Source organism: Brachyhypopomus gauderio, chromosome 1 (genome assembly GCF_052324685.1).
Source record: "Brachyhypopomus gauderio isolate BG-103 chromosome 1, BGAUD_0.2, whole genome shotgun sequence".
NCBI lineage: Eukaryota > Metazoa > Chordata > Actinopteri > Gymnotiformes > Hypopomidae > Brachyhypopomus > Brachyhypopomus gauderio.
The window spans coordinates 52,842,126-52,866,677 of NC_135211.1; the positions used below are offsets into that span (position 1 = coordinate 52,842,126).

Here is a 24,552-nt window from a genome sequence, read left to right on the forward strand (position 1 = left end):
GGTTAGTGTTCATAATGATCTGCTGGTTGTGTTAGGGTTAGTGTTCATAATGATCTGCTGGTTGTGTTAGGGTTAGTGTTCATAATGTTCTGCTGGTTGTGTTAGGGTTAGTGTTCATAATGATCTGCTGGTTGTGTTAGGGTTAGTGTTCATAATGATCTGCTGGTTGTGTTAGGGTTAGTGTTCATAATGATCTGCTGGTTGTGTTAGGGTTAGTGTTCATAATGATCTGCTGGTTATGTCGGTTAGTGTGCTGAGCTGTTTTGGTATATTACCTTCTGTTTAAGATTGAGGCTGGTTTTGTCTGGTACTGAAAATAATTTATGATTCCAATGAGGAATTTCATAGTCTTTTAAAATGAGAGATGGAGAGTGTGTGAGAGAGAGAGAGAGAGAAAGAGAGGGGGAGGGAGAGAGGGTGAGAGAGAAAGAGAGAGAGAGGGTGAGAAGAAAGGAGGGAAGGGAAAGAAAGTGGGAGAGATAGAGTATGTATGGTGACCTGAGAACAGACTTCCTTCTATCCTTCCTTCATTTATTTGGGTTAGAGCTAGTGTTGGGATTAGGTTTAGGGTTAGTGTTAGGATTAGGATTAGGATTAGGGTTATGGTTAGTGTTAGTGTTGGGGTTAGGATTAGGGTTATGGTCAGAGTTGTTGTTGGGGTTAGTGTTAGTGTTAGTGTTGGGGTTAGAGTTAGTGTTGGGATTAGGGCTAGGGTTAGTGTTAGGATTAGGGTTAGGGTAAGGATTCTTCATTTGTAAACTTCTTCATTTGGAAGCATATTAGGAGGTGATACTATTTGTAAATGGGTGTTTATGTTCAGTTTTGTGTCCAGTTCTGAGGAGTAGAACCCAATAACTGACTTGGTTCTGGTCCAAAACCTTTTTCACCAAACCTGTTTAGCACTATTACTGTAGGCTGTTGAAGGCTCATAAGATCATGGATTTTTAACATCGTTTTAGTTTCTGAATTGTCAGGTTTATTTCATTATCAGTGGAGAAAAAATACACGTTTTCCTGAAGCACTGAACTGTAGTGGATTTATTTTACCTCCCTGGTTCCCTCACGTCTTGTGCGCTTTCTAAACCATGTCTCCAGTCCTCCGGGGACTGACGTTCTTTAATAAGAATCATGAGTCACCCTGTCACAGGAAAGCACAAATGCACCAAGCCTTATTTTGGGTTGTGTACGCTACGGTGATGTTTTCAAACGTAGTTTGACTTTTTACCCGTGTGTACTTCCGTGTTTAAACACAGACTGAAAGTATTGACTCTGTGATTGCTTTGCTGCTGGTACTGTGTGGCGTGTTGAGTGAACGGGGGTGTTTGTTTCTCAGGTACATACACTACGTGTTCGACTTGGGCAATGGCCCCTCTCTAATGAAGGGCAACTCGGACAAACCTCTGAACGACAACCAGTGGCACAGCGTGGTGGTCTCGCGGGACACCAACAACATGCACACCCTCAAGATCGACTCACACACCGTCACGCAGCACTCCAACGGAGCCCGCAACCTGGACCTCAAAGGTAGGGCTGTAACAGGGCTGTGTGGGTGTGAGCGGGGAGGGCGGGGTGGGCGGGGTTAGTGGGGTGACTGGGATGAGCGAGGTGGGTGGGGTTGGTAGAGTGGGTGGGGTTAGTGGGTGAGGTGGGTGGGGTTAGTGGGATTAGTGGGGTGAGCCTGTGCTGCTTATTTGGTTGTAGTTTTTTGAGTTCTCTGCAGTAGCTGAAAGGTGATGTCAATGAACACTTGCCCAGACAGTAATTCTGGTAATTTATTGTTCTATGTGGAAGCAGTGTTCAGGGTTTTCTTGGCAACCTCAAGAGATGCAGCATCTTTAAAGATGGGGGAGATAGGGGTCTGTCTCCACAGTGACCCTGGAGCTCAGATGTTTAAGGACTAAACCACGTCATCCAGCTCATGTCAGAGAGACCAGCCACCCTGCAGAGATTACGTCCAACATGCCTGACTAACCCACGATATTCAGATGTTGCTGAAATCCTTATCTATTTGGAAGAAATGTGTTAGGGTTGGAACTAAATCCTGAAGGGCAGTACATAAACAGGACGGGAACATGTCAGTCTGGGCGTGAGTTGTAATTCTGATTGCATTTCATTCAGTTAGGATGCTGGTGACTTAAACGTAGTGAACACAAGGCTTCATCAGTGAAAATGAAACCATTCCCAAGGCAACATCTTTCTCCTACTTCAATTAGGCAGCCAGTCAGATAAACAGATTCTCAACCATAACTTCTTATTTACATGTTAATTCATTTCATATAAGACAAGCCTGCGTATTAAGACTCATAAAAGCAGATTTCGATTTCACACCTTGTGGTCGCCACCGTTGATCTGTGAGCAGCATCTGTGTGCCTCACTGTCCAGAATAAGTAATGTGGGATGTGCTGTCTGAGTCTCGGGGTCTGGATCTGGGTGTGATCTTTACAACATTTGTTTTGCAAAGATTAGATGTGTGTGTGTGAATGTGTGTGTGAATGTGTGTGTGAATGTGTGTGTGTGTGTGTGTGTGTGTGTGTGTGTAAAGGCAGGGAGATGGTACTGGCGAGCTGTGAGATCACAAGTGCTCAGAGTTCTTGTGTTTTAGGACGTTAGTATTTATTAACACATTTGTGTTTCTAGCCACTCAGACACTTTAAGGTTCACTTGAGTGATTAACCAAACACATTCACATTTGCACCTCAAACACATATACTTGACTTTTCAGTTCTAAAATGTCTGGCTGTGGTTTAAAAGACCAAACCCATTAATAACAGACACCTCCAGCACACACCAGCGATCACACAGTGGTCAATCTGTGTTCTTATATCTTCTGAAATTAGATTCTACACAATGTTGGGCTTTCAGGTCCAGTGAGAAACCTCATGGTTCCTCTAATGTTGAAGAAGTCAGTGTTGTGTGTGTAACTGAACAGAATACCTGTAGTGCATGTGATTTGGATATGGTCGTCTAGACAACTAGTGGTCCAGTAATACCAGCAGGAACAGGTGAACCTCACATACACCTGCATACACAAATCACATCCTGATATTTTGTGCCATCATGTTTTAACTTTAAATGATTGACCCAAGAAATGAATACATTTGTAATATTGGTATAGCAAGTACCCACTGCTATAAAGTAATACTCAAGTGTTTATATACCCCAGCAAGCACTGTTGCATCAGAGGGGAGGAAAAAAGGAAATGTGTTGGGGAGGGGAGGGGGTGTGTTGGGGAGAGGAGGGGGTGTGTTGGGGAGAGGAGGGGGGTGTGTTGGGGAGAGGAGGGGGTGTGTTGGGGAGAGGAGGGGGTGTGTTGGGGAGGGGAGGGGGTGTGTTGGGGAGAGGAGGGGGTGTGTTGGGGAGGGGAGGGGGTGTGTTGGGGAGGGGAGGGGGTGTGTTGGGGAGGGGATGGGGTGTGTTGGGGAGGGGAGGGGGTGTGTTGGGGAGAGGAGGGGGTGTGTTGGGGAGAGGAGGGGGTGTGTTGGGGAGGGGAGGGGGGTGTGTTGGGGAGGGGAGGGGGTGTGTTGGGGAGGGGAGGGGGTGTGTTGGGGAGAGGAGGGGGTGTGTTGGGGAGGGGAGGGGGTGTGTTGGGGAGGGGAGGGGGTGTGTTGGGGAGAGGAGGGGGTGTGTTGGGGAGGGGAGGGGGTGTGTTGGGGAGAGGAGGGGGTGTGTTGGGGAGGGGAGGGGGTGTGTTGGGGAGAGGAGGGGGTGTGTTGGGGAGGGGAGGGGGTGTGTTGGGGAGAGGAGGGGGTGTGTTGGGGAGAGGAGGGGGTGTGTTGGGGAGAGGAGGGGGTGTGTTGGGGAGGGGAGGGGGTGTGTTGGGGAGAGGAGGGGGTGTGTTGGGGAGAGGAGGGGGTGTGTTGGGGAGGGGAGGGGGTGTGTTGGGGAGGGGAGGGGGTGTGTTGGGGAGAGGAGGGGGTGTGTTGGGGAGGGGAGGGGGTGTGTTGGGGAGGGGAGGGGGTGTGTTGGGGAGAGGAGGGGGTGTGTTGGGGAGAGGAGGGGGTGTGTTGGGGAGAGGAGGGGGTGTGTTGGGGAGAGGAGGGGGTGTGTTGGGGAGGTGACAACGATCACCGTCAATGATTGACACACATCGCCGCCAACCCCCCCCGTCAACAATCGACACTAGATCTTTCTGACTTGGTCATCTTATAAGTAGCTCGCAAGCTGAAAACTTGTGGGCACCCCTGCACTAGAGCCTGCTTGTACAGACACTCTAGAGACAACATGCACAGCCACTCTGGAGCCAGCTTGTGCAGACACTCTAGAAAGTTCTTGAGCACTTGTGTGTAGATAAATGTGGAATGTGGTTCTGTGTTTGGATGAAAAACACAAACAAAGGCTTTTTGGCCAAAATTCAAAACTGTATTATTGCAGCAGTGGAGTATGACATCATTATGTTGTAGAGGTAACATCATTGTTACAGACAGATAACATAATTGCAATTACAATGTTACAGACCTGCTTGGTGGGGCATTTTCTTAATGCAGGAATATGGGTACATGTGGGTAAATATGGACAGAAATTGGTAGATATCTGTAAATATAGGAAGATATGGGTAAAAATGGGTAAAGAGATCCTGCTTCCTGCTTCAGCAAAATTAAAGCTTGGGAGGAACAAGAACAAAGCAACACGGGCCTGGCTGAATAGCAAAGAGATGAAAACTCTCTAATGGCAAGTTAGAGTCCAGATCTCTGGTCAAGTCCAGAGTCTGGCACTGTTTGTAAACTGTAGTTCAGAAGTGTCATCCAATCAGCCTGTGCGTCCCAGAGAGTCTGTGCCAGGGAGAACGTGTTGAGATGATTCCCCAGTGGTGTGCAGCACTGGCCAAAGCCCAGCTTACATCTGCTCTTACTGCAGCACCTCAGGAGACTGGAGCAGCTGACGGCTTAGATGGAAACAGTATTTACATTATTTTAAAGGTCTCCTGGCAAATAAGTTCTGACTGCCTTTAAATTTACTTTAAGGGGATGTGGTTTGCGATAGAATTGCTGTCCAGAACCACCTGCTTTTGTAAGCTGCAGGAGGGTAGTGATTTAAGGGGGATGAGTGCTTTAGTGTGACACTGCAGTGTGGTGATTTAAGGTGGATGAGTGCTTTAGTGTGACACTGCAGTGTGGTGATTTAGGGTGGATGAGTGATTTAGTGTGACACTGCAGTGTGGTGATTTAGGGGGGATGCCTGATTTAGTGTGACACTGCAGTGTGGTGATTTAGGGGGGATGAGTGCTTTAGTGTGACACTGCAGTGTGGTGATTTAGGGTGGATGACTGATTTAGCGTTACACTGGAGTATGGTGAGTGATTTAGATTAATTTATGCATTTATTGCTTTTAATTAATTCATGTATTTATTGTTTTTACCTTGTGAGCTTGTGCTTGTGAAACAGTGAACAGTGAACAGTAAGCTTTTGTTGGGAGCTGTGTAATAACAGCACTGTGTGACTGATCGTTTCCTCTGTGACTGTATAACACCACCACTGCATTATTTATGGGAGGATCCTCAACCTGCACCCATTTGGTTTTGATGCAGGGCAAATGTGGATCACAGACACTATGGTGCTCAGAAGCCAATGGGTGGTGCAGTGACCCTCAGGGGTGGTGCAGTGACACTCAGGGTGGAGCTGTGGCCCTCATGGATGGTGCAGTGACCCTCAGGGACTTTGAGCACCCATTAGAGAAGATTGACTAACCCTAACCCTAGATTAACTAACCCTAACTGTAGACTGGGGATACTTCTGCCCATTTAAATTAAATTAAAGTAATTAGTGAAGATTCTGGTGTGTGTGCTGGTTGGTGAAGTGTGAGACAATATGAAGATGTGTAGGGTGTGCGCCTGTGTGTGCGTGTGTGTGCTGGTTGGTGAAGTGTGAGACAATATGAAGATGTGTAGGGTGTGTGTGTGCGTGTGTGTGCTGGTTGGTGAAGTGTGAGACAATATGAAGATGTGTAGTGTGGGTATGTGTGTGTGTGTGTGCGAGCTGGTTGGTGAAGTGTGAGACAGATGAAGATGTGTAGGTGCACTTTCTCAAAGCCTCTCAAGGTAAAGAAACCCAGAGAGAAACAGGCACAGATAATTGAGAGGATGGAGAGTTAGGGGGGGGGGGGGTGGGATTTGGGTGGAGAGGGAGCTTTGAAAGCACTTAGGGAAATCTGGTGTTAGGAGCAACAGTGCGTTACTCCTGCTAAAAAGCCGTTGGCTTTGTGGATGAACACCGTCTTTGTGTGTGGAGCGGCGCTGTAATTGAGGGACGGGCCCGGTCCTCCTGACGGGGCTTAAGGTGTTCTGATAGTAGATCGTTTCCTAAGTAGGTGGTGCCGTTGCCTTCAGCGATTATCCCTCGCCCACCGCGACTCTGGTCCCCTCCGTGTGCGTCTGCGCTCGGCTCTCCACGCTGCTGTTGTTGGGTGATGGGCCGCAGAATGTTTCTCCTCCACTTAGCACAGCGTGCGAGCTGGACATGGGTAATCTTCATGCCATAGGAGTGCCCCGCCTGGCACACATGGTGTTTTGCTCATCTCCTACACTGTGTGTGTGGTGTAAAACCTCTGGGCGTGCCACTTTTTTGTGCCCATGTTAAGAGAATTGGCTTCAAATTGGGCCTGGTGAGGACAAAATGGCGTTTTTGTTTTTGTCAAATGTGTGTTGAACCTGTGCGGTGGGAGAATGTCGTCCTGCCTTGCTAAATGGAATTGTCCCCCCCCCCCCCCCCCCCAACACCCCCCTCCCCGTATCTGAGCACTTTATCGAATGGAGTATCTGAGCGCTTTATTGAATGGAGTGCTGATAGACTGTCAGTTTGCATTTGTAAAGCACTGAAACATGAAGACTGCCATAGACAGCTTCATGTTGTTGGGTAGATTATATTAAGCCTGGTCTATGGGCTTCAGATTGGACATACGTTTCTCCAGTCCTGTGTGTTTTCATCTCTCCTCTGCTCTACGCCTGTTCCTTATTGGTTAATGATGGTGGCCGTTTGTGAGCTGGGCTGTGTGTGGGGGAGGAGAACACAGGAACCGTCAGGAATGTCCACACAATCTGCCCAGGAGATTGTAGAAATTTAACATAGGAGGGTTTTTTTTACATTTGGGCTGCAGAAACCTTAGAGGCTGAGAGGATTTCTGCATTTTGGATGTGTCAGTATTCCTAAAAAAAGAAAAGAAGTGGTGTAGCTTTGTTAATTAAACATAAGTGAATTATTATATAATCCCTGTATAAGGTCAGCCCTGTGTCTGCTGCAGATTAAGATTACCCATCGCTGACAGATGTTACGTGTCTAACGAGAATAAAAGTGGTGTGCTGGGAGCAGGAAACTCCGAGCAATTTAAAGCGCCAGTGTAGTTGTGGTTGTCATGACAAATAACGTAAAGCACCAGTGTAGTTGTGGTTGTCATGACAAATAACGTACAACACCAGTGTTGTTGGGGTTGTCATGACAAATAACGTAAAGCGCCAGTGTAGTTGTGGTTGTCATGACAAATAATGTAAAGCACCAGTGTAGTTGTGGTTGTCATGACAAATAACGTAAAGCACCAGTGTAGTTGTGGCTGTTGTTACAAATAATGTAAAGCACCAGTGTAGTTGTGGTTGTCATGACAAATAATGTAAAACACCAGTGTTGCTGTGGATGTCATGACAAATAATGTAAAGCACCAGTGTAGTTGTGATTGTCATGACAAATAACGTAAAGCACCAGTGTTGTTGTGATTGTCATGACAAATAACGTAAAGCACCAGTGTTGTGGTTGTCATGACAAATAACGTAAAGCACCAGTGTTGTTGTGGTTGTCATGACAAATAACGTAAAGCACCAGTGTTGTTGTGGATGTCATGACAAATAACGTAAAGCACCAGTGTAGTTGTGGCTGTTGTTCCAAATAACGTAAAGCACCAGTGTTGTTGTGGTTGTAGGTTGCCATGATAAGTAAGCAGGGTCCTGCCTAATCACAGGTAATCGTAGAGAAAGCTCACACTGATTGCTCCAAGCTTGTTTTCTTGTTTGTGAGTTCAATTCCGCTCCCCTCCTGATGGTCTTGTCTGCTGTCTGAGACCAAACCCCACCTGAAGTCCTTGTCCCTGCAGAGAAGACACGCTAACCTTTTATCCAATGAAGCTTCGGTGGTGCAGGAGGGTGATTAGTCAAGCGCACCTGCACCTGTGTCAGCACACATCAGCGGGGCAGTTGGGATCTGTGCATTGCGTACCGATGCCGAAGTGGAAAGGAGACGTTGAGGCTGGAGCCCACAACCTCCCGGACGCCGCAGGAGAAACCACAGACCTGAGCCGCGAGCGCTAGGGAGATTAGAGACGCGCTGAAGACCTGCAGTGAATTTGATGTTGATGATCTTTAGGGAAGTGCCTTCAGTTTTGTGTGCCATAGACAAAGCACCTGGTTGTGAATATGAATATATGAATATTTGGTAATGAATATGAACATAGGAATATATGAATATTAGGCAGTGCCAGGCATTGATTGATTTCATTGTTATTTAAATACAGATAGGTTCAACATTGTCTTTTATGCCTGCAGGTAAAATAATGAATTCAACATAAAGCAGCGTTGAGCGGGAGAAGATAAAATGCTTCTCTCCGTTGTGTAAGAGCTTCCTATTGTTCTGAAGGTGGTTATGTGTAGAGCAGCACAGGACAGAGGGCCGCGGGGGCCTGTGGAGAAGACGAAATGAAGAGCACACAGTCTGAACTCGGACACCCCCTCCGCCTCTGAGCCTGCGTATGGCGCAGAGATCCAGACCATCAGCCAAGCTCTAGAAATCACTAGCATGTGGCTGTAAAGTGCTGGTTTTGCTGAGGAAATACAAAATTTGGGGGGGTTAACTGAAAACCACTTTGTCAGAATGAAAGCAGAAAATGAGATGAAAATCTGAATCCTGACTGGTTACGTCCAGCTGCCGATGGCTCCTAGCCCCGCCCTCATGGGGTCCATATGGAGCAGAGTGGAGTCTGATTGGACGTGACTCTTGAGTGGGCACATTTTCAGCAATCACACAGATGATTATATTGACTGGCTGTGGAGATCCCATGTGATTCTGGTGAATGATTATTGATTACAGAGTGTTTTCACGTGAATGATTATTGATCAGTGTTTCCTGGTGACAAAGGTGGTGATGGAACAATCAGCTACACCTGACACCTGACACCTGACACCTGACTCCTGACTCCTGACTCCTGACACCTGACACCTGACTCCTGAAACCTGACACCTGACACCTGACACCTGACTCCTGACACCTGACACCTGACTCCTGACACCTGACTCCTGACTCCTGACTCCTGACACCTGACTCCTGACACCTGACACCTGACTCCTGACTCCTGACTCCTGACACCTGACACCTGACACCTGACACCTGACACCTGACTCCTGACACCTGACTCCTGACACCTGACACCTGACACCTGACACCTGACTCCTGACTCCTGACTCCTGACTCCTGACACCTGACACCTGACACCTGACTCCTGACTCCTGACTCCTGACTCCTGACTCCTGACTCCTGACACCTGACACCTGACTCCTGACTCCTGACACCTGACTTCTGACTCCTGACTCCTGACACCTGACTCCTGACACCTGACTCCTGTGCTTTCTGAGCTGTGTGTGTCTATTTGTGTGACAGATCACTGAACTTTGCTTAATGGAACAGCATCAAATTGGTTTCTAATTACTGCCCCTTATTTTTCTAAGACTGTTCACACTTTATTATTAAAATTGCTTTCTTTATTCTTCTTTGGAATGGATTTTTAATTTGGTGGCCTGCAATTATATTGTGACCACAAAGAGAGAGACAGTGGGGGAGAGGAAAAATGAGTGATGGGCAGGAGAATATTGGAGAGAGAGAGAGAGAGTGTTAGTGGTGGGGAGAGAAAGTGTGTAAGAAGGCTAGAGAGATAATAAGAGAGGGTGACATGGGGTGTGTGAGTGAAGGTATGAGAGAGTGTGAATGAGAGTGAGTGACTGAGGGTGTGAGTGGGTGAGTGAGAGAGTTCATGAATGTGTGAAAGCGTGCGTATGTGAGTGTGTGCCTGTGTGAGTGCGTGAGTGAATAAGTGAGGAGTGTGTGCGTGAGAGTGCGTGAGAGAGTGGGTGTGTGAGAGAATGTGATAACAGTATGAGCCCATGTATTGAAGAGAAGGACCTGTTCTTGTGCTTAATTCTGTAATTGGTCATTTGGACCCCTCCCCCATTACAAAAGCACACTGGACAAAATGTCCCCTTCAAGCAGTAGTTCATGGAGAGCCTTCCGGTGTTAGCCTGTCAAACTAATAATCCAACTCTCTTTCTCTCTCTCTCTCTCTCTCTCTCTCTCTCTCTCTCTCACTCTCTCTCTGTCTTTGTCTCTCACTCCCTTTGTTTGTCTTGGGCGGTCTTGTACTTCAGTCGGCCTGATCTAGTCTGACATGCGTTTAAAAACAGGGACAGTGCTAAAGTACCAGTAGTGTTTTCCAGAGCAGGTCGTGTCTGTGGTGCTGTGTGAAGCGTAGGTCACAGGTCAGCCATAGGTCCTAAGGTTCTGCTGTTACGTTCCTAAGATGCAGAACAAAATTACTTTTTCTTTCCCTAAAGAAGACAAAGGATGTATCTCAGCGTTTCCGCGGGGGCCGTTAAGGCAGTGGACCAGTGCTCTGTGTGGTACCGCTGCGGGGCCCGTAACTAGCACGGTCAGAAGTGTTGGTTTCAGACAGCACAGCAGACTGGCCATGGCCTCTAATGACCTTTGTCACTGCAGGATAGGATGATATACCTGTCAACAAGAAATAGCAACGTCCCTTTGCATCTCAAAAGGCTGATGAAAGGGGGGTAGAAATACATTTTATTTATTTATTGGCATTAATACTTGCATTACAAATAGTCAGTGAATTTATGTTTTCAAAAGCCACTGAAAGAGCTAATAGATAAACGTCCATCAGGATGACCATGGTCTGGGATGTTGTTTATAGTTCGGTGTATGATATGAAGATAAAATGAAATTTATTCGAGTACAAAAACCTGTGATGGAGAAGCTGAGTTATAAGGTGACCTGGCGCTCTGAGTGCCCCCTGCTCTGAGCTGTTCTGAGATGAAGGTTGACAGTTTGATTTTGGTAAATAATGGTAATCTTTGTGAACAAGGAGCTCATTTTGAAACGAGACTCTGAACATGGATGATTTTGGTGCAGTGTTCACCAGTGTACATTCCAGGAACTGGTGTAAAGTAGCAGGTTAGAACAGTTTGAGCTCACTCCTGGGGCCAGCACTGGAAGAGTGAGGTCCGTGTCACCCAAGGGTTGAGTTCTGACCTGGAGTGCTGATGAGTGGGGATGAGTTCTGATGCCCTGGTGTGGGTAGGGATGAGTTCTGATGCCCTGGTGTGGGTAGGGATGAGTTCTGATGCCCTGGTGTGGGTAGGGATGAGTTCTGATGCCCTGGTGTGGGTAGGGATGAGTTCTGATGCCCTGATGTGGCATGAATGTGAGGCAGAAGGAAGCACAGACCCGGTCCAATCAAGTGTCCTGCACAGGGAGATGTACAGAGAGACGCAGGAGTATACTACAATGTGCAAAGTGCAATAATTGAGCACCACATCAGTGGTCTACAGTTAACAGACATAGGAGATGTATTTACTTACAGAGTATGAGAGACACATATTTCAAGAAAGAAAAGGGATTAAACTGTTATTTATATCTCATGCTAAATTCATATTTCTGCTGTCACTTTAAAACATAGATGTGTACCGGTAAAGTTTCAAGTCTGAATATGCGGACGTGGTGATTTAATCTGAACCTTCTCAGCCAAGCGTGTAACCTCCAGCGTGTGTGGTCAACCCCGAGTGTGTGGTGTGGCAGACTGGGGTACAGTCTCACCTTGTACTGTGATCTGGGGAACAGTCTCACCCTGTACTGTGATCTGGGGTACAGTCTCACCCTGTACTGTGATCTGGGGTACAGTCTCACCCTGTACTGTGATCTGGGGTACAGTCTCGCCCTGTACTGTGATCTGGGGTACAGTCTCACCCTGTACTGTGATCTGGGGTACAGTCTCACCCTGTACTGTGATCAGTTGATGGGGATCTGTAGGTGGAGTTCTGAGAACGCTCTGTAGGTGACACTACTGACAGTGTCTCACTTCCTTATTGGGCAAATCATGCAGCCAACACCTCCAGCAATTACAACACCTCCAGCAACGTCTGCTATTGAGACCACATTGAGTGTGTGTGTGTGTGTGTGTGTGTGTGTGTGTGTGTGTGTGTGTGTGTGTGTGTGTGTGTGTGTGTGTTAGGGGAGCAAATGTAATTGGTCCCATTTGGGGAAGCTCTTGAAAGTTTGCAGTTCCAGTAGGCATCAATCACTGGTACAGCAGCCAATGGAAGTCAGTTAGTAGAATCTTTCTGGATCTTATGTGTAACAGAAACTGACTAAATTGCTTAAGTGAGTGAAAAAGCAACATATCTAAAGAGATGATAGTGAGGAAAGAACAGCTCAGATGGAGGTTATGAAACATAATCAGTAGTACCAAAAGAAGCCAAATACAGCCAATACCTATAAACTATAAGATATCTATAACCACACACACACATACACCAAAGAGCACCTGTGGAATTATGCCTCTGTGTGTGTGTGTGTGTGTGTGTTGTGTGTGTGTGTGTGTGTGTGTGTGTGTGTGTGTGTGTGTGTGTGTGTGTACGGTTAATCAGTGCCTCATTCAACTTTCACACATGGTCACTCATGCACTGTTTGGGCACCGGACCCTCTTTAGGTTGCAAGTGTGTGTGCGAGTGTGTGTGTGTGTGTGTGTGTGATGCCTGACTACCAACATGGCATGAGACTGGCAAAGACATCCAGACACACCTGTGGTGCACCCATGCATTCATCTCAGGGTTTGAGTGTTCAGAAACACGTCTGTGTGCATAAATGCGCACACACACACACACACACACACACACACACACACACACACACACACACACACGTATACTTACAAACAGCGTGTGTAAGCATGTGTGTTTGCCTGTGTGTAAGCGTACATGTGTGTAAGCGTACATGTATGTTTGCCTGTGTGTAAGCGTACATGTGTGTTTTCCTGTGTGTTAGCATACAATGATCCAGTGATGGTACATGCATTACCAGCATTATTGGCACACCTATGACATCACACCTATGACATCACCACTATAATGCTCCTTCACTGTACACTGAACACTGAATCTGAAAATACAGTGTGTAATAATAAACTACTACAGTGCATCCGTACCTTAGCAACTAGTATTCCATAAAGCAGCTTCGCCACTTATCCTAAGTGTACCTTTGCTAGCAGAACGAGTCATTTTAGATTACAGTTTAAAATGAAAGTCTTTTTTTCCTAAAACATTTCTGTAGTGTGTATGTACTTGCATTTGTAAGAGCAATTTTAAAAGGTCTCCGTCCCATCTGAACTCTTCCTATACCCTGAATTACACTGTGCTGTAGTCACACTGAGACCACATTTTGTGTGTGTGTGTGTGTGTGTGTGTGTGTGTGTGTGTGTGTGTGTGTGTGTGTGTGTGTGTGTGTGTGTGTTAGGGGAGCAAATGTAATTGGTCCCATCTGGGGAAGCTCTTGAAAGTTTGCAGTTCCTGTAGGCATCAATCACTGGTACAGCAGCCAATGGAAGTCAGTTAGTAGAATCTTTCTGGATCTTAAGTGTAACAGAAACTGACTAAATTGCTTAAATGATAGAAAAATTATATCTGTAAAGGGACAATAATGAGGATAAACTAGCAGCATTACTCTGTGTTACACTGTGCTGTAGTCACACTGATAGCAGGTCTGTGCTGTGTGGACCTCATAACCCATGTTACACTGTGCTGTTGAGTAATGGCCTGGGGGGGTTAGCAGATACTAAAACATCAGGTGACTTAAACATTCCTACATCAAAGAGCAACCTGTTGTTTTCATTTCACTGTTTGTAATGTGTCATACTGAGTGAAGATAATGAAATCTTGAGTTATTTCATGCTAGCTGGGACGTTTATGACTCAGTGATGTATGATGTGTACCTGCATGGATTTGTTTTGGTTATGCAGAGATGAACATCCTAGAATATTTTATGTAGTGATCAGTATGACATTAATAATTTGTTACCATGAATTTTGAGGCTTGTTTTTAAATGTAAATTAAAGCCAGCGAGGGTTGTGAACACACTGTGCGTTGATGAAGTATGCTTTAATGTTTTACAAACTCTGCATTAAATAAGTATACTTTAATGTGTCCATTGATGTTTGATTCTCAATATTTCAAATTGGCTCCATCAGCCATTTAGAAAGGAAGATGGCTTGTGATGGTGGCTGGCTTTATCGATCCAAGCATCCGGTGAAAGGTGGTGGATTGCTCTGTTCTCTCTCTCTCTCTTTCTTTCTGTCTCTCTCTCTTTCTGTCTATCTCTCAGTCTATCTCTGATCTGTCTCTCTCTCTGTCTGTCTCTGTTCTGTCTTGTTTGCTGTCTCCCACTTTCTCCCAATTTCAATACAGTTTCAAATCAATTTAAATCCTGTGCTTTATTGGCACGGCAGGTAATCTGTATGTTGGCAAAGCTGTACGAGGTTCAGCAGGTTCGACTCCTTCTCTCCCACTCTCTCCTTCTGTGTGTGTGTGTGTGTGTGTGTGTGCGTGTGTGTGTACTATATGTATGTATGTGCTTGCAGTCGCAAAGCAGTTTTATTTCGACCTAAAATGGTCTAAAATAAAAAGATGTTTAAAAATGCCCCCCCCCTCTCTTTCTTTCTCTCTCTCTCTCTCTCTCTCTCTCTCTCTCTCTCTCTCTCTTTCTCTTTATCCCTCATTCTCTCTCCCTTCTTTGCATTATTTCCACAAACTTGTTAGTCCGAGGGCAGGATTGTTTTGTTTAATGAGTATCACCTAACTGCAGATCCTGCTTGTCTTGAAAAACAAGAACCACACACACCTACTCACACACACGCACACACACACTCACACACACCTACACACCCTCACACACGTGCACACGCAGACTCATTTAGGGCCAAGGGTCTTTATGACCTCTACTAGTACAGACAGATAGAGATGTGTTAAGTTACAGGACTGTTCTGGGGAATGTTTCAAGATGACATGTCTTACCCTTTGGCTGGTACAAAGTAAAAGTACATAATGTACAATCTCATACATTGTGATTTCCAATTTATTATTATTATTTTTTAGACTATGTCTCTCACAGTGGACATGCGCCTAAGAAAAACATTCTGACCCCTCCATGATTTCTAAGTCATGGAACAATGAGAACTTGCAAAGTCACATGGTGTTTAAATACTTATTTTCCTCACTGTATAATGGTAAAGTATATTCAACATAAAGATTAAAGCTTTTATCAAAAGTACTGGGAAGTGTGTGTGTGTGTGTGTATGTGCGTGTGTGAGGTACAGAGAGAATCAGTCTTTGTTGTGGTTTTTGTTTTGTGTTTGTGTCATACCTGGGCTCAGGTGTGTCAGGCTGAAGTCGTGTGCCGTGTGCCCCCGATAGCACTCACACAGCACTACAACAGGGAGTTTAATGAGGCTCCACAGAGCTGAGAAACAGCACCAGCTCCTTGGGGAGCCCGTCTGACACTTGCTTCACATCCCCGCTTCACCCGCTCACATCACACACGTACATGTGTACGCACATCAGAGGACTTCCTGCTTTCTCACATATACAGAAATAAAGCACACTTACCCACATAGGAATACAGTACCAGTTCGATGAGTTTTGTGTTAATAAAGGGTGAGGGTTGGAATTGTTTCTGTTCTCTCCTCACTGTGTTTCTGCTCTCTCCTCACTGTGTTTCTGTTCTCTCCTCACTGTGTTTCTGTTCTCTCCTCACTGTGTTTCTGCTCCCTCCTCACTCTGTTTCTGCTCTCTCCTCACTGTGTTTCTCCTCTCTCCTCACTCTGTTTCTGCTCTCTCCTCTGTGTTTCTGCTCCCTCCTCACTGTGTTTCTGCTCTCTCCTCACTCTGTTTCTGCTCCCTCCTCACTGTGTTTCTGCTCTCTCCTCACTCTGTTTCTGCTCTCTCCTCACTCTGTTTCTGCTCCATCCTCACTGTGTTTCTGCTCTCTCCTCACTCTGTTTCTGCTCTCTCCTCACTGTGTTTCTGATCTCTCCTCACTCTGTTTCTGCTCTCTCCTCACTGTGTTTCTGATCTCTCCTCACTCTGTTTCTGCTCTCTCCTCACTGTGTTTCTGATCTCTCCTCACTGTGTTAGACTGTAACGTCAGACTAAGTGATATACGTTGGCCCAGAAGCACATGTTCATCCCTCTGTGCTGCTGTCTGTTCGTCGTTCTCTCCTCATCCTGCCTTCCTCTCAGCCTCCTTCACGTTCTCCTTCTCTTCCCCCCTCTGTCTCCGCAGGAGAGCTGTACATCGGTGGTGTGGGCAAAGCGATGTATAACAGTCTGCCCAAGCTGATAGCGTCGCGCGACGGCTACCAGGGCTGCCTGGCGTCCGTGGACCTGAACGGCAGATTACCAGACCTGATGGCAGACGCCCTCCACAGAGTGGGACAGGTGGAGAGAGGATGTGACGGTCAGTGGCCTCGCTAATCTACCTGACGTGATGACGTCACTAACGGGATATACACGTACATTATCTAATTAAGAATATGGTTAGAAAAAAAAAATCTACACTAGCATATCAGGGTGTGCAGAAAAGCAATCAAACTGGTGTATTTCTGTTTGTAACCTACTCCAGCACAAACTCGAATCCCCATCAGAACCGTTCAGTAACGGAAAATGAGCAATCATTTTAATTGTATTTTTTTCTCTTTGGATAAAAATAATCACAAATACATGATATTTTGAGAACAGTCTTGGCCAGCAATGCTGCAGACAAGCATAGGGATCTTTGTAAATGTAAGCCATGATGTTTGTTTACGCTGTGCCGTGATTCCCCACCAGTGCGTTCGCACGAGTGTGTTAGCTGCCCCGCACGGCCATGATGCCGACATCACGGCTCCCCAACACACTACAGCTCAATCAGATGATTAAGCTACACTCACGCTGATCACGCCTGCCTGTGTCTGCCAGCTTGTGTTTTGGACAATTTGGTAACATTATTGGATTCTGTATTGCCGGGGTTTGTTTTGACATCTGTGGAGTTGTTCTCCAAATTTAATGGACGACTTACAATTGTGTTGTCAGACATCATTACCTGGATTTAGTTTGCTTTGCACCTGCTGCTGATGGTGCTGGTGGTGAGATGGTGCTGGTGGTGTGATGGTGCTGGTGGTGTGATGGTGCTGGTGGTGTGAGTATGTGTGTGTGTGTGTGTGTGTGTGTGTGTGTGTGTGCATGACTGTGTGTGTGCGTTAATGCATGAGTGTGTGTGTGTGTGTGTGTGTGTGTGTGTGTGTGTGTGTGTGTGTGTGTGTGTGTGTTCAGCTGCTTGATTTTAAATATCTCACAATAAAGGTGGAAGTGTTTTTCTCTCACTGTGTTTCAACACTACTCTGCCAGATGGAGTTTTGCCCCTTTATGAGTTTATGTACCCCTGTGACAGCACATATAATGCATGAGTTGAAATCTACAGCAGTGTTAGAGGAGCAACCTTCACACACGCCCCACAGTCCTGAGGGGAACAACCTTCACACACGCCCCACAGTCCTGAGAGGAACAACCTTCACACACGGCCCACAGTCCTGAGGGGAACAACCTTCACACACGCCCCACAGTCCTGAGAGGAACAACCTTCACACACGGCCCACAGTCCTGAGGGGAACAACCTTCACACACGCCCCACAGTCCTGAGAGGAACAACCTTCACACACGCCCCACAGTCCTGAGAGGAACAACCTTCACACACGCCCCACAGTCCTGAGAGGAACAACCTTCACACACGCCCCACAGTCCTGAGAGGAACAACCTTCACACACGGCCCACAGTCCTGAGGGGAACAACCTTCACACACGGCCCACAGTCCTGAGGGGAACAACCTTCACACACGGCCCACAGTCCTGAGGGGAACAACCTTCACACACGCCCCACAGTCCTGAGGGGAACAACCTTCACACACGCCCCACAGTCCTGAGGGGAACAACCTTCACACACGCCCCGCAGTCCTGAGAGGAGCAACCTTCACACACGCCCCACAGTCCTGAGGGGAACAACCTTCACACACGCCCCGCAGTCCTGAGAGGAGCAACCTTCACACACGCCCCACAGTCCTGAGAGGAACAACCTTCACACACGCCCCACAGTCCTGAGAGGAACAACCTTAACACACGCCCCACAGTCCTGAGAGGAACAACCTTCACACACGCCCCACAGTCCTGAGAGGAACAACCTTAACACACGCCCCACAGTCCTGAGAGGAACAACCTTCACACACGCCCCACAGTCCTGAGAGGAACAACCTTCACACACGCCCCACAGTCCTGAGAGGAACAACCTTCACACGCCCCACAGTCCTGAGGGTCTTTAGCCCCCAGTAGTGGCGTTCTCACCTTTTCAGGACTGCAGAATGACAACCAATCAAACCCTAAGTGAATTTTAAACACAACAGTGCTAAAATAATTAAAATTAACAACGTAGACTCAGGCTCACAGCTCATGTTAGTTTAACATAAGATTTTCTAAGATTACATAGTAATTGTTGATACTGTAGGCAGTTTGAATGTAATGTTACTTGGCATGACACACTGTATGGCCGGTTGTGTAATTAAAGTTACCTCGTGTCCCAGTGTTGGATACATTAATTCATGCGTCAGTTACATTCATTCATGTGTCATTGCAGTACAGGCCTTCAGAACATGACATTTTCTGTCAATAAATCTCATTGTTTTTCTTAACACTCTATGTGTGAAAATGAGGATAATTTGATCATTTCTAGCTTAGTGCTATCAAAACCGTAAATGCTGCTGAATTCCGGCCCACTGGGGGAGGGGCGAGTCAGGCAGGTTCTGTTTGCCAAGGATGTTCACACATACAGGAGATCTGTGTTTGCTTCCACAGTAGCATAATTGTAGATCTGTTGTGTCTCATTAGCTGTAGTTGCTCTTTCAATAAAAATGTTTGCTTCATATCCTTATAAAAGCTGTGAAACTCTGAGCAGAAGCTGTGTGTGTGTGTGTGTGTGTGTGTGTGTCTGTGTGTGTCCATATAGCACCTCCCCAGCATTGTGTGTCCACGGAGACCCAGGAAAGGCCTTAGCCAGTTTTACTTGGCTTGTGTGGTGTCCTCAAACATTATAGGTTGTGTGTGTGTGTGTGTGTGTGTGTGTGTGTTGAGTTCCAAATAAACTGAAGTGTGCACATCTGTTTGTGTTTGTCAGTGTACGGCAAGAAATGTCAGGAAATCAGAGAAGGAATCATGACCTTTAACAGGAAGTGTGCTTTTTTGAAGTAGCTTGTGTTATGATTCTTTAGTGACAGTGGTGTGAAGGTTTGAGCCAGGTTGAATATTACTTACCTCTGTAAGTATTCATAATACACATGTCTCATATGTATTACCTCATGTCTTACATGTTTGCAAAAGTAATTGCTCACGTGTGTGTGTGTGTGTGTGTGTGTGTGTGTGTGTGTGTATAGGACCCAGCACCACTTGCACGGAGGACTCCTGCCATAATCAGGGGGTGTGTCTACAGCAGTGGGAGGGCTTCTCCTGTGACTGCACCATGACGTCCTATGGGGGCTCATACTGCAGCGATCGTAAGTACACCCTGACTCCGCCCTCGCTCCGCCCACCACTCCGCTCCATCTGTCGATGGCTGGAGAAGCCCAACAGTGCTCGGGTAGCAGAGGGAAGGTGGGGTCAGGTGTGGGTGAAGGTGTGATGACCCCCCCTCATTGACTGAGTCACTCAGACGGATGTGGGACTGTCTGCTGTGGGAGGCAGTCTCTGTGTTGCAGTGCTGTAATCTGGCTGTATTGATTCACTGAGTCATCACCACACACAGGGGAGTGACCCTGATGCCAGTTCACTCTGTATTTAGGTGTGCTTGGAAACATTCACTAGTGATCAGGTGTTCCCTCCTGTGGTGTAAATGACACACTGAGTGTGGAGGACCCTCCCACTGCCCCGTGCACACACTCCACCCACCGCCCCGTGCACACACTCCACCCACTGCCCCGTGCACACACTCCACCCACCGCCCCGTGCACACACTCCACCCGCCGCCCTTGAACACCTGTTTGCATTATGTTTGTGTTTTGGCTCATTTGCACAGATTTGCAGCACATCTGTAGCTGTATTCATGGCTGCCACGCTGTGATTTCAGGAGCGTCCCAGGCCTGTTGTGATCAGCTTGACTGCTCTGCTCTACCGCTGCACTTGTGTATTAACAACCATTCAGGATCGATGTGGCCAGGTACTGCGGCCCACAGGAAGGACAGACCAATCACAGCAGGGATGGGGGGGGGGGGGGGGTCTCGTGAACATATGTGAACTGAAGAAGAGCTAATACCACTAGTTGTGTGTGAAGTACTCTGGTAAAAGGATCTCCAAGTATAGCAGGAGCAGATATAGTGAGGAGGTATGAACTCAAGTGTGTTGAGATGTTAGCGTGTTGAGATGTTAGCGTGTTGAGATGTTAGCGTGTTGAGATGTTAGCATGTTGAGATGTTAGCATGTTGAGATGTGGTCAGTGCGTGTCACTAATTCCTTCTTGCCTCTTAACTGGCTGATTCATTGTGATGATTAATCTCCCTGCTGGCATTCCAGACTTAATCAGGAGATAATTGAAAGCCAGAACACACTCGCGTGAGTGCATGTATGCAGAGGTGCACGCACACACCTTTTCCCAAGCTCTCTCTCACTCCCTCTCTCTCTCACACACACACACACACACACACACACACACACACACACACACTTAAATCCAAGCTCACACACACAGAAACATACACCTAAACCCAAGCTCACACAAAATTTCTCTAACACACAAACACACACACACACACACACACACACACACACACACACACACACACACACACACACACACACGCACACACACACACACACACACACACACACACACACACACACACACCTAAATTCACACTCACACAAAATTTCTCTAACACACACACACACCTAAATCCAAAGCTCACACAAACTTTCTCTCTCACACACACATCTAAACCCAAGCTCACAGACTCATGCATGGATACACACGCACAGATATACAAGGATGCGTTTCTGTGACCTCATCTACAGGTAGGTGCATGTTTTCTTCAGCAGGTTAAGGTGTGAGACAGTCACTTGTTCTTGTTTGGTCCCTGGTGTGGGCAGGTATGCCAGTTCACAGCTCCCTGTGGAGAAAAGGCTCGGACTGGTGAGACTGTGAGGTGTCCCTTCAAACTGAGCTGTCTCCCAGTGAGCAATAATGGTTTCCTGCTGTTTGGATACTCTAGTTGTGAAGGCTCCTTCCTGGAGGGCTGAAAGTGTTGGAGCAGTTATGTAGTGAAAAGTGATGAAGATGCTGTTGTGTGCTGGTGGTGGTGATGATGATGATGATGTCACTGTTCTTCAAACCTGATTCTGATAAATATGCACTGATAAATGACTCAGATACACACTAATAAATGATTCTGATAAATACACACTGATAAGTGATTCTGATGAATACACACTGCTTGGTCTTTCTCGTTATGCTCCTGACTGATTCAAACGCGTTCGAGTTTTTCGATTCCTCGTGTATTTGTTCATTTCATTCTTCTCCTTGTTTGTCCTTCTATGCTCTTTTGGAAATCCAGAATTTGTTCATTTTCTCTTATGGTGAAAACGTTCAGATCATCGTTGAATCCGTCTCTTCCTGCCTCTTCCTGCCTCTTCCTGCCTCTCTCCTTCTAACTCTCGGAAATGTAGCTGCTAGTTTAGGGGCTAGGGTTAGTACTAATACTTACTAATGGTTAGTTCTAATGCTTAGTGAGTTAGTACTAACCCTGCTCTTTGTTCCGCTTGTCCCAGCCTGCACAAGCCACTCCCATAGCAACTGTTCCACAGGAGCCACTCCCATAGCAACTGTCCTGCCGCAGGCTGAGACTTGTCAGCAGCTGAACCTCAGAGAACCACCACTGATAGACACTGGGGGAAGGAAGCTCCTCAGAACCACCACTGATGGTCACTGGGGGAAGGAAGCTCCTCAGAACCACCACTGATAGACACTGGGGGAAGGAAGCTCCTCAGAACCACCACTGAAGGTCACTGAGAGAAGGAGGCTCCTTTCTGACACCATTCATAACCTCAACCCCAACCGGGACTCTTTCACTCACCCTGGTTTTCACTATCCTGCCTCCCTCCTCTTCCAATCTCAATCTCCATCCTACCCCCAACAGGATCCCCATCACCTTGCCAAGCTTTACCCCAACAAGCTAGTGAGCCAGTGCACCTAAGGTTTGTTATACCACCATTGTTTTAAACCGAAACACATAAAGAGTAACCCAACTAAATGATGTAACCCAACTAAATGATGTAACCCAACTAAATGATGTAACCCCTCTAAATGATGTAACCCCTCAAATGATGTAAACCAACTAAATGATCTAACCCATCTAAATGATGTAACCCCTCTAAATGATGTAACCCAACTAAATGATCTAACCCCTCTAAACGATCTAACCCCTCTAAACGATCTAACCCATCTAAATGATCTAACCCATCTAAATGATGTAAACCCTCTAAATGATCTAACCCCTCTAAATGATGTAACCCAACTAAATGATGTAACCCAACTAAATGATCTAACCCCTCTAAATGATGTAACCCCTCTAAATAATATAACCCAACTAAATGATCTAACCCAACTAAATGATCTAACCCCTCTAAATGATGTAACCCAACTAAATGATCTAACCCATCTAAATGATCTAACCCAACTAAACGTCTGAATGATGCATATGGTTCAGTTCATTTACAAACTTATGCTGCTGTAGCAGTTTATGTTGTTGTCCAGTGGTTGTTGTGTGAAGTGGGCATGTGTACAATCTCCTGCTGAACACCTTCTATCTCTCACACACACACACACACACACACACACACACACACACACACACACACACACACACACACACACACACACACACACAGACTGCTGAACACCTTCTCTATATCTCTCTCACACACACAAGCCTGGAATTATTATTCCATGGAAGTTCTGTTAGAACGACGAGTCAATTTGCTTTGAACGTGATGTGTGGCAAAAACTCATCTGCAGGAAAAGCAGATACACACACACACACACACACACACACACACACACACAATCACACAAACACACTCAAACACACAATCACACAAACACACAAACACACACACACACACACACACACACACACACAAACACACACACACACACACACACACACACACAAACACACACACACACACACACACACCTACACACACACACACACACACACACACACACTCCTACACACACACACACACACACACACCTACTGACACACACACACACCTACTGACACACACACATACACACCTACTCATGTAGGTTGTATGGGTTCAGATCTGCATGTGCAGGACTGCAGGAGACACTGCAGGATGGGACACTGCAGGACAGGACACTGCAGGACAGGACACTTTCTCTTTAATTCATCGCTGTGTCTCCGTATCGTTGCCTCTGACACATTTCATCCTGTTCCTCTTCGTGCACTTTCAATCTCATCCTCACCCTCTCTTCATCTTTCTCTTCCCCGAGGTGTCAGGAGAGATGTGGTCAGATCTGTGTGTGTGTGTGTGTGTTCTCAAATCAACGGGCAGCTCTGCGCTAACACTCATGCATAACAACACAGTCTCTGAAGGTCTCTGTCTTTCTGTCTTTCTGTCTGTCTCTCCATCCATTGCAGTGCCTACCAAACTCCTTTTTCATCTCCCTTTTAACTCTTTCTATTCCCCCACCCCTTTTCTGTCCACCTGCCCCTCCCTGTCTTCTATATATGCTATATATATGGTTATATCTGCTGTGTGTGGTGTGATGTGATTGTGTCTGCTGTGTGTGGTGTGATGTGATTGTGTCTGCTGTGTGTGGTGTGATGTGGAGTGGGTTGTGTCTGCTGTGTGTGGTGTGATGTGGTTGTGTCTGCTGTGTGTGGTGTGATGTGGTTGTGTCTGCTGTGTGTGGTGTGATGTGGTTGTGTCTGCTGTGTGTGGTGTGATGTGGTTGTGTCTGCTGTGTGTGGTGTGATGTGGAGTGGGTTGTGTCTGCTGTGTGTGGTGTGATGTGGTTATATCTGCTGTGTGTGGTGTGATGTGGTTATATCTGCTGTGTGTGGTGTGATGTGGAGTGGGTTGTGTCTGCTGTGTGTGGTGTGATGTGATTGTGTCTGCTGTGTGTGGTGTGATGTGGTTGTGTCTGCTGTGTGTGGTGTGATGTGGTTGTGTCTGCTGTGTGTGGTGTGATGTGGTTGTGTCTGCTGTGTGTGGTGTGATGTGGAGTGGGTTGTGTCTGCTGTGTGTGGTGTGATGTGGTTATATCTGCTGTGTGTGGTGTGATGTGGTTATATCTGCTGTGTGTGGTGTGATGTGGAGTGGGTTGTGTCTGCTGTGTGTGGTGTGATGTGATTGTGTCTGCTGTGTGTGG

The 24,552-nt window shown here is 46.6% G+C and overlaps 1 protein-coding gene across 12 annotated transcripts in view; it reads left to right on the forward strand.

Moving 5' to 3' along the window:
- The window catches only part of nrxn2b (neurexin 2b), a 580,834-nt gene that overhangs the window by 358,936 nt on the left and 197,346 nt on the right, over positions 1-24,552 (forward strand). For all 12 annotated transcript variants that reach the window (XM_077019139.1, XM_077019095.1, XM_077019103.1 and 9 more), the window contains 3 exons: positions 1,333-1,523; positions 16,367-16,540; positions 19,538-19,657. In XM_077019139.1, the coding sequence (XP_076875254.1) occupies positions 1,333-1,523; positions 16,367-16,540; positions 19,538-19,657 (485 nt within the window). The remainder of the gene's footprint in view (positions 1-1,332; positions 1,524-16,366; positions 16,541-19,537; positions 19,658-24,552) is intronic.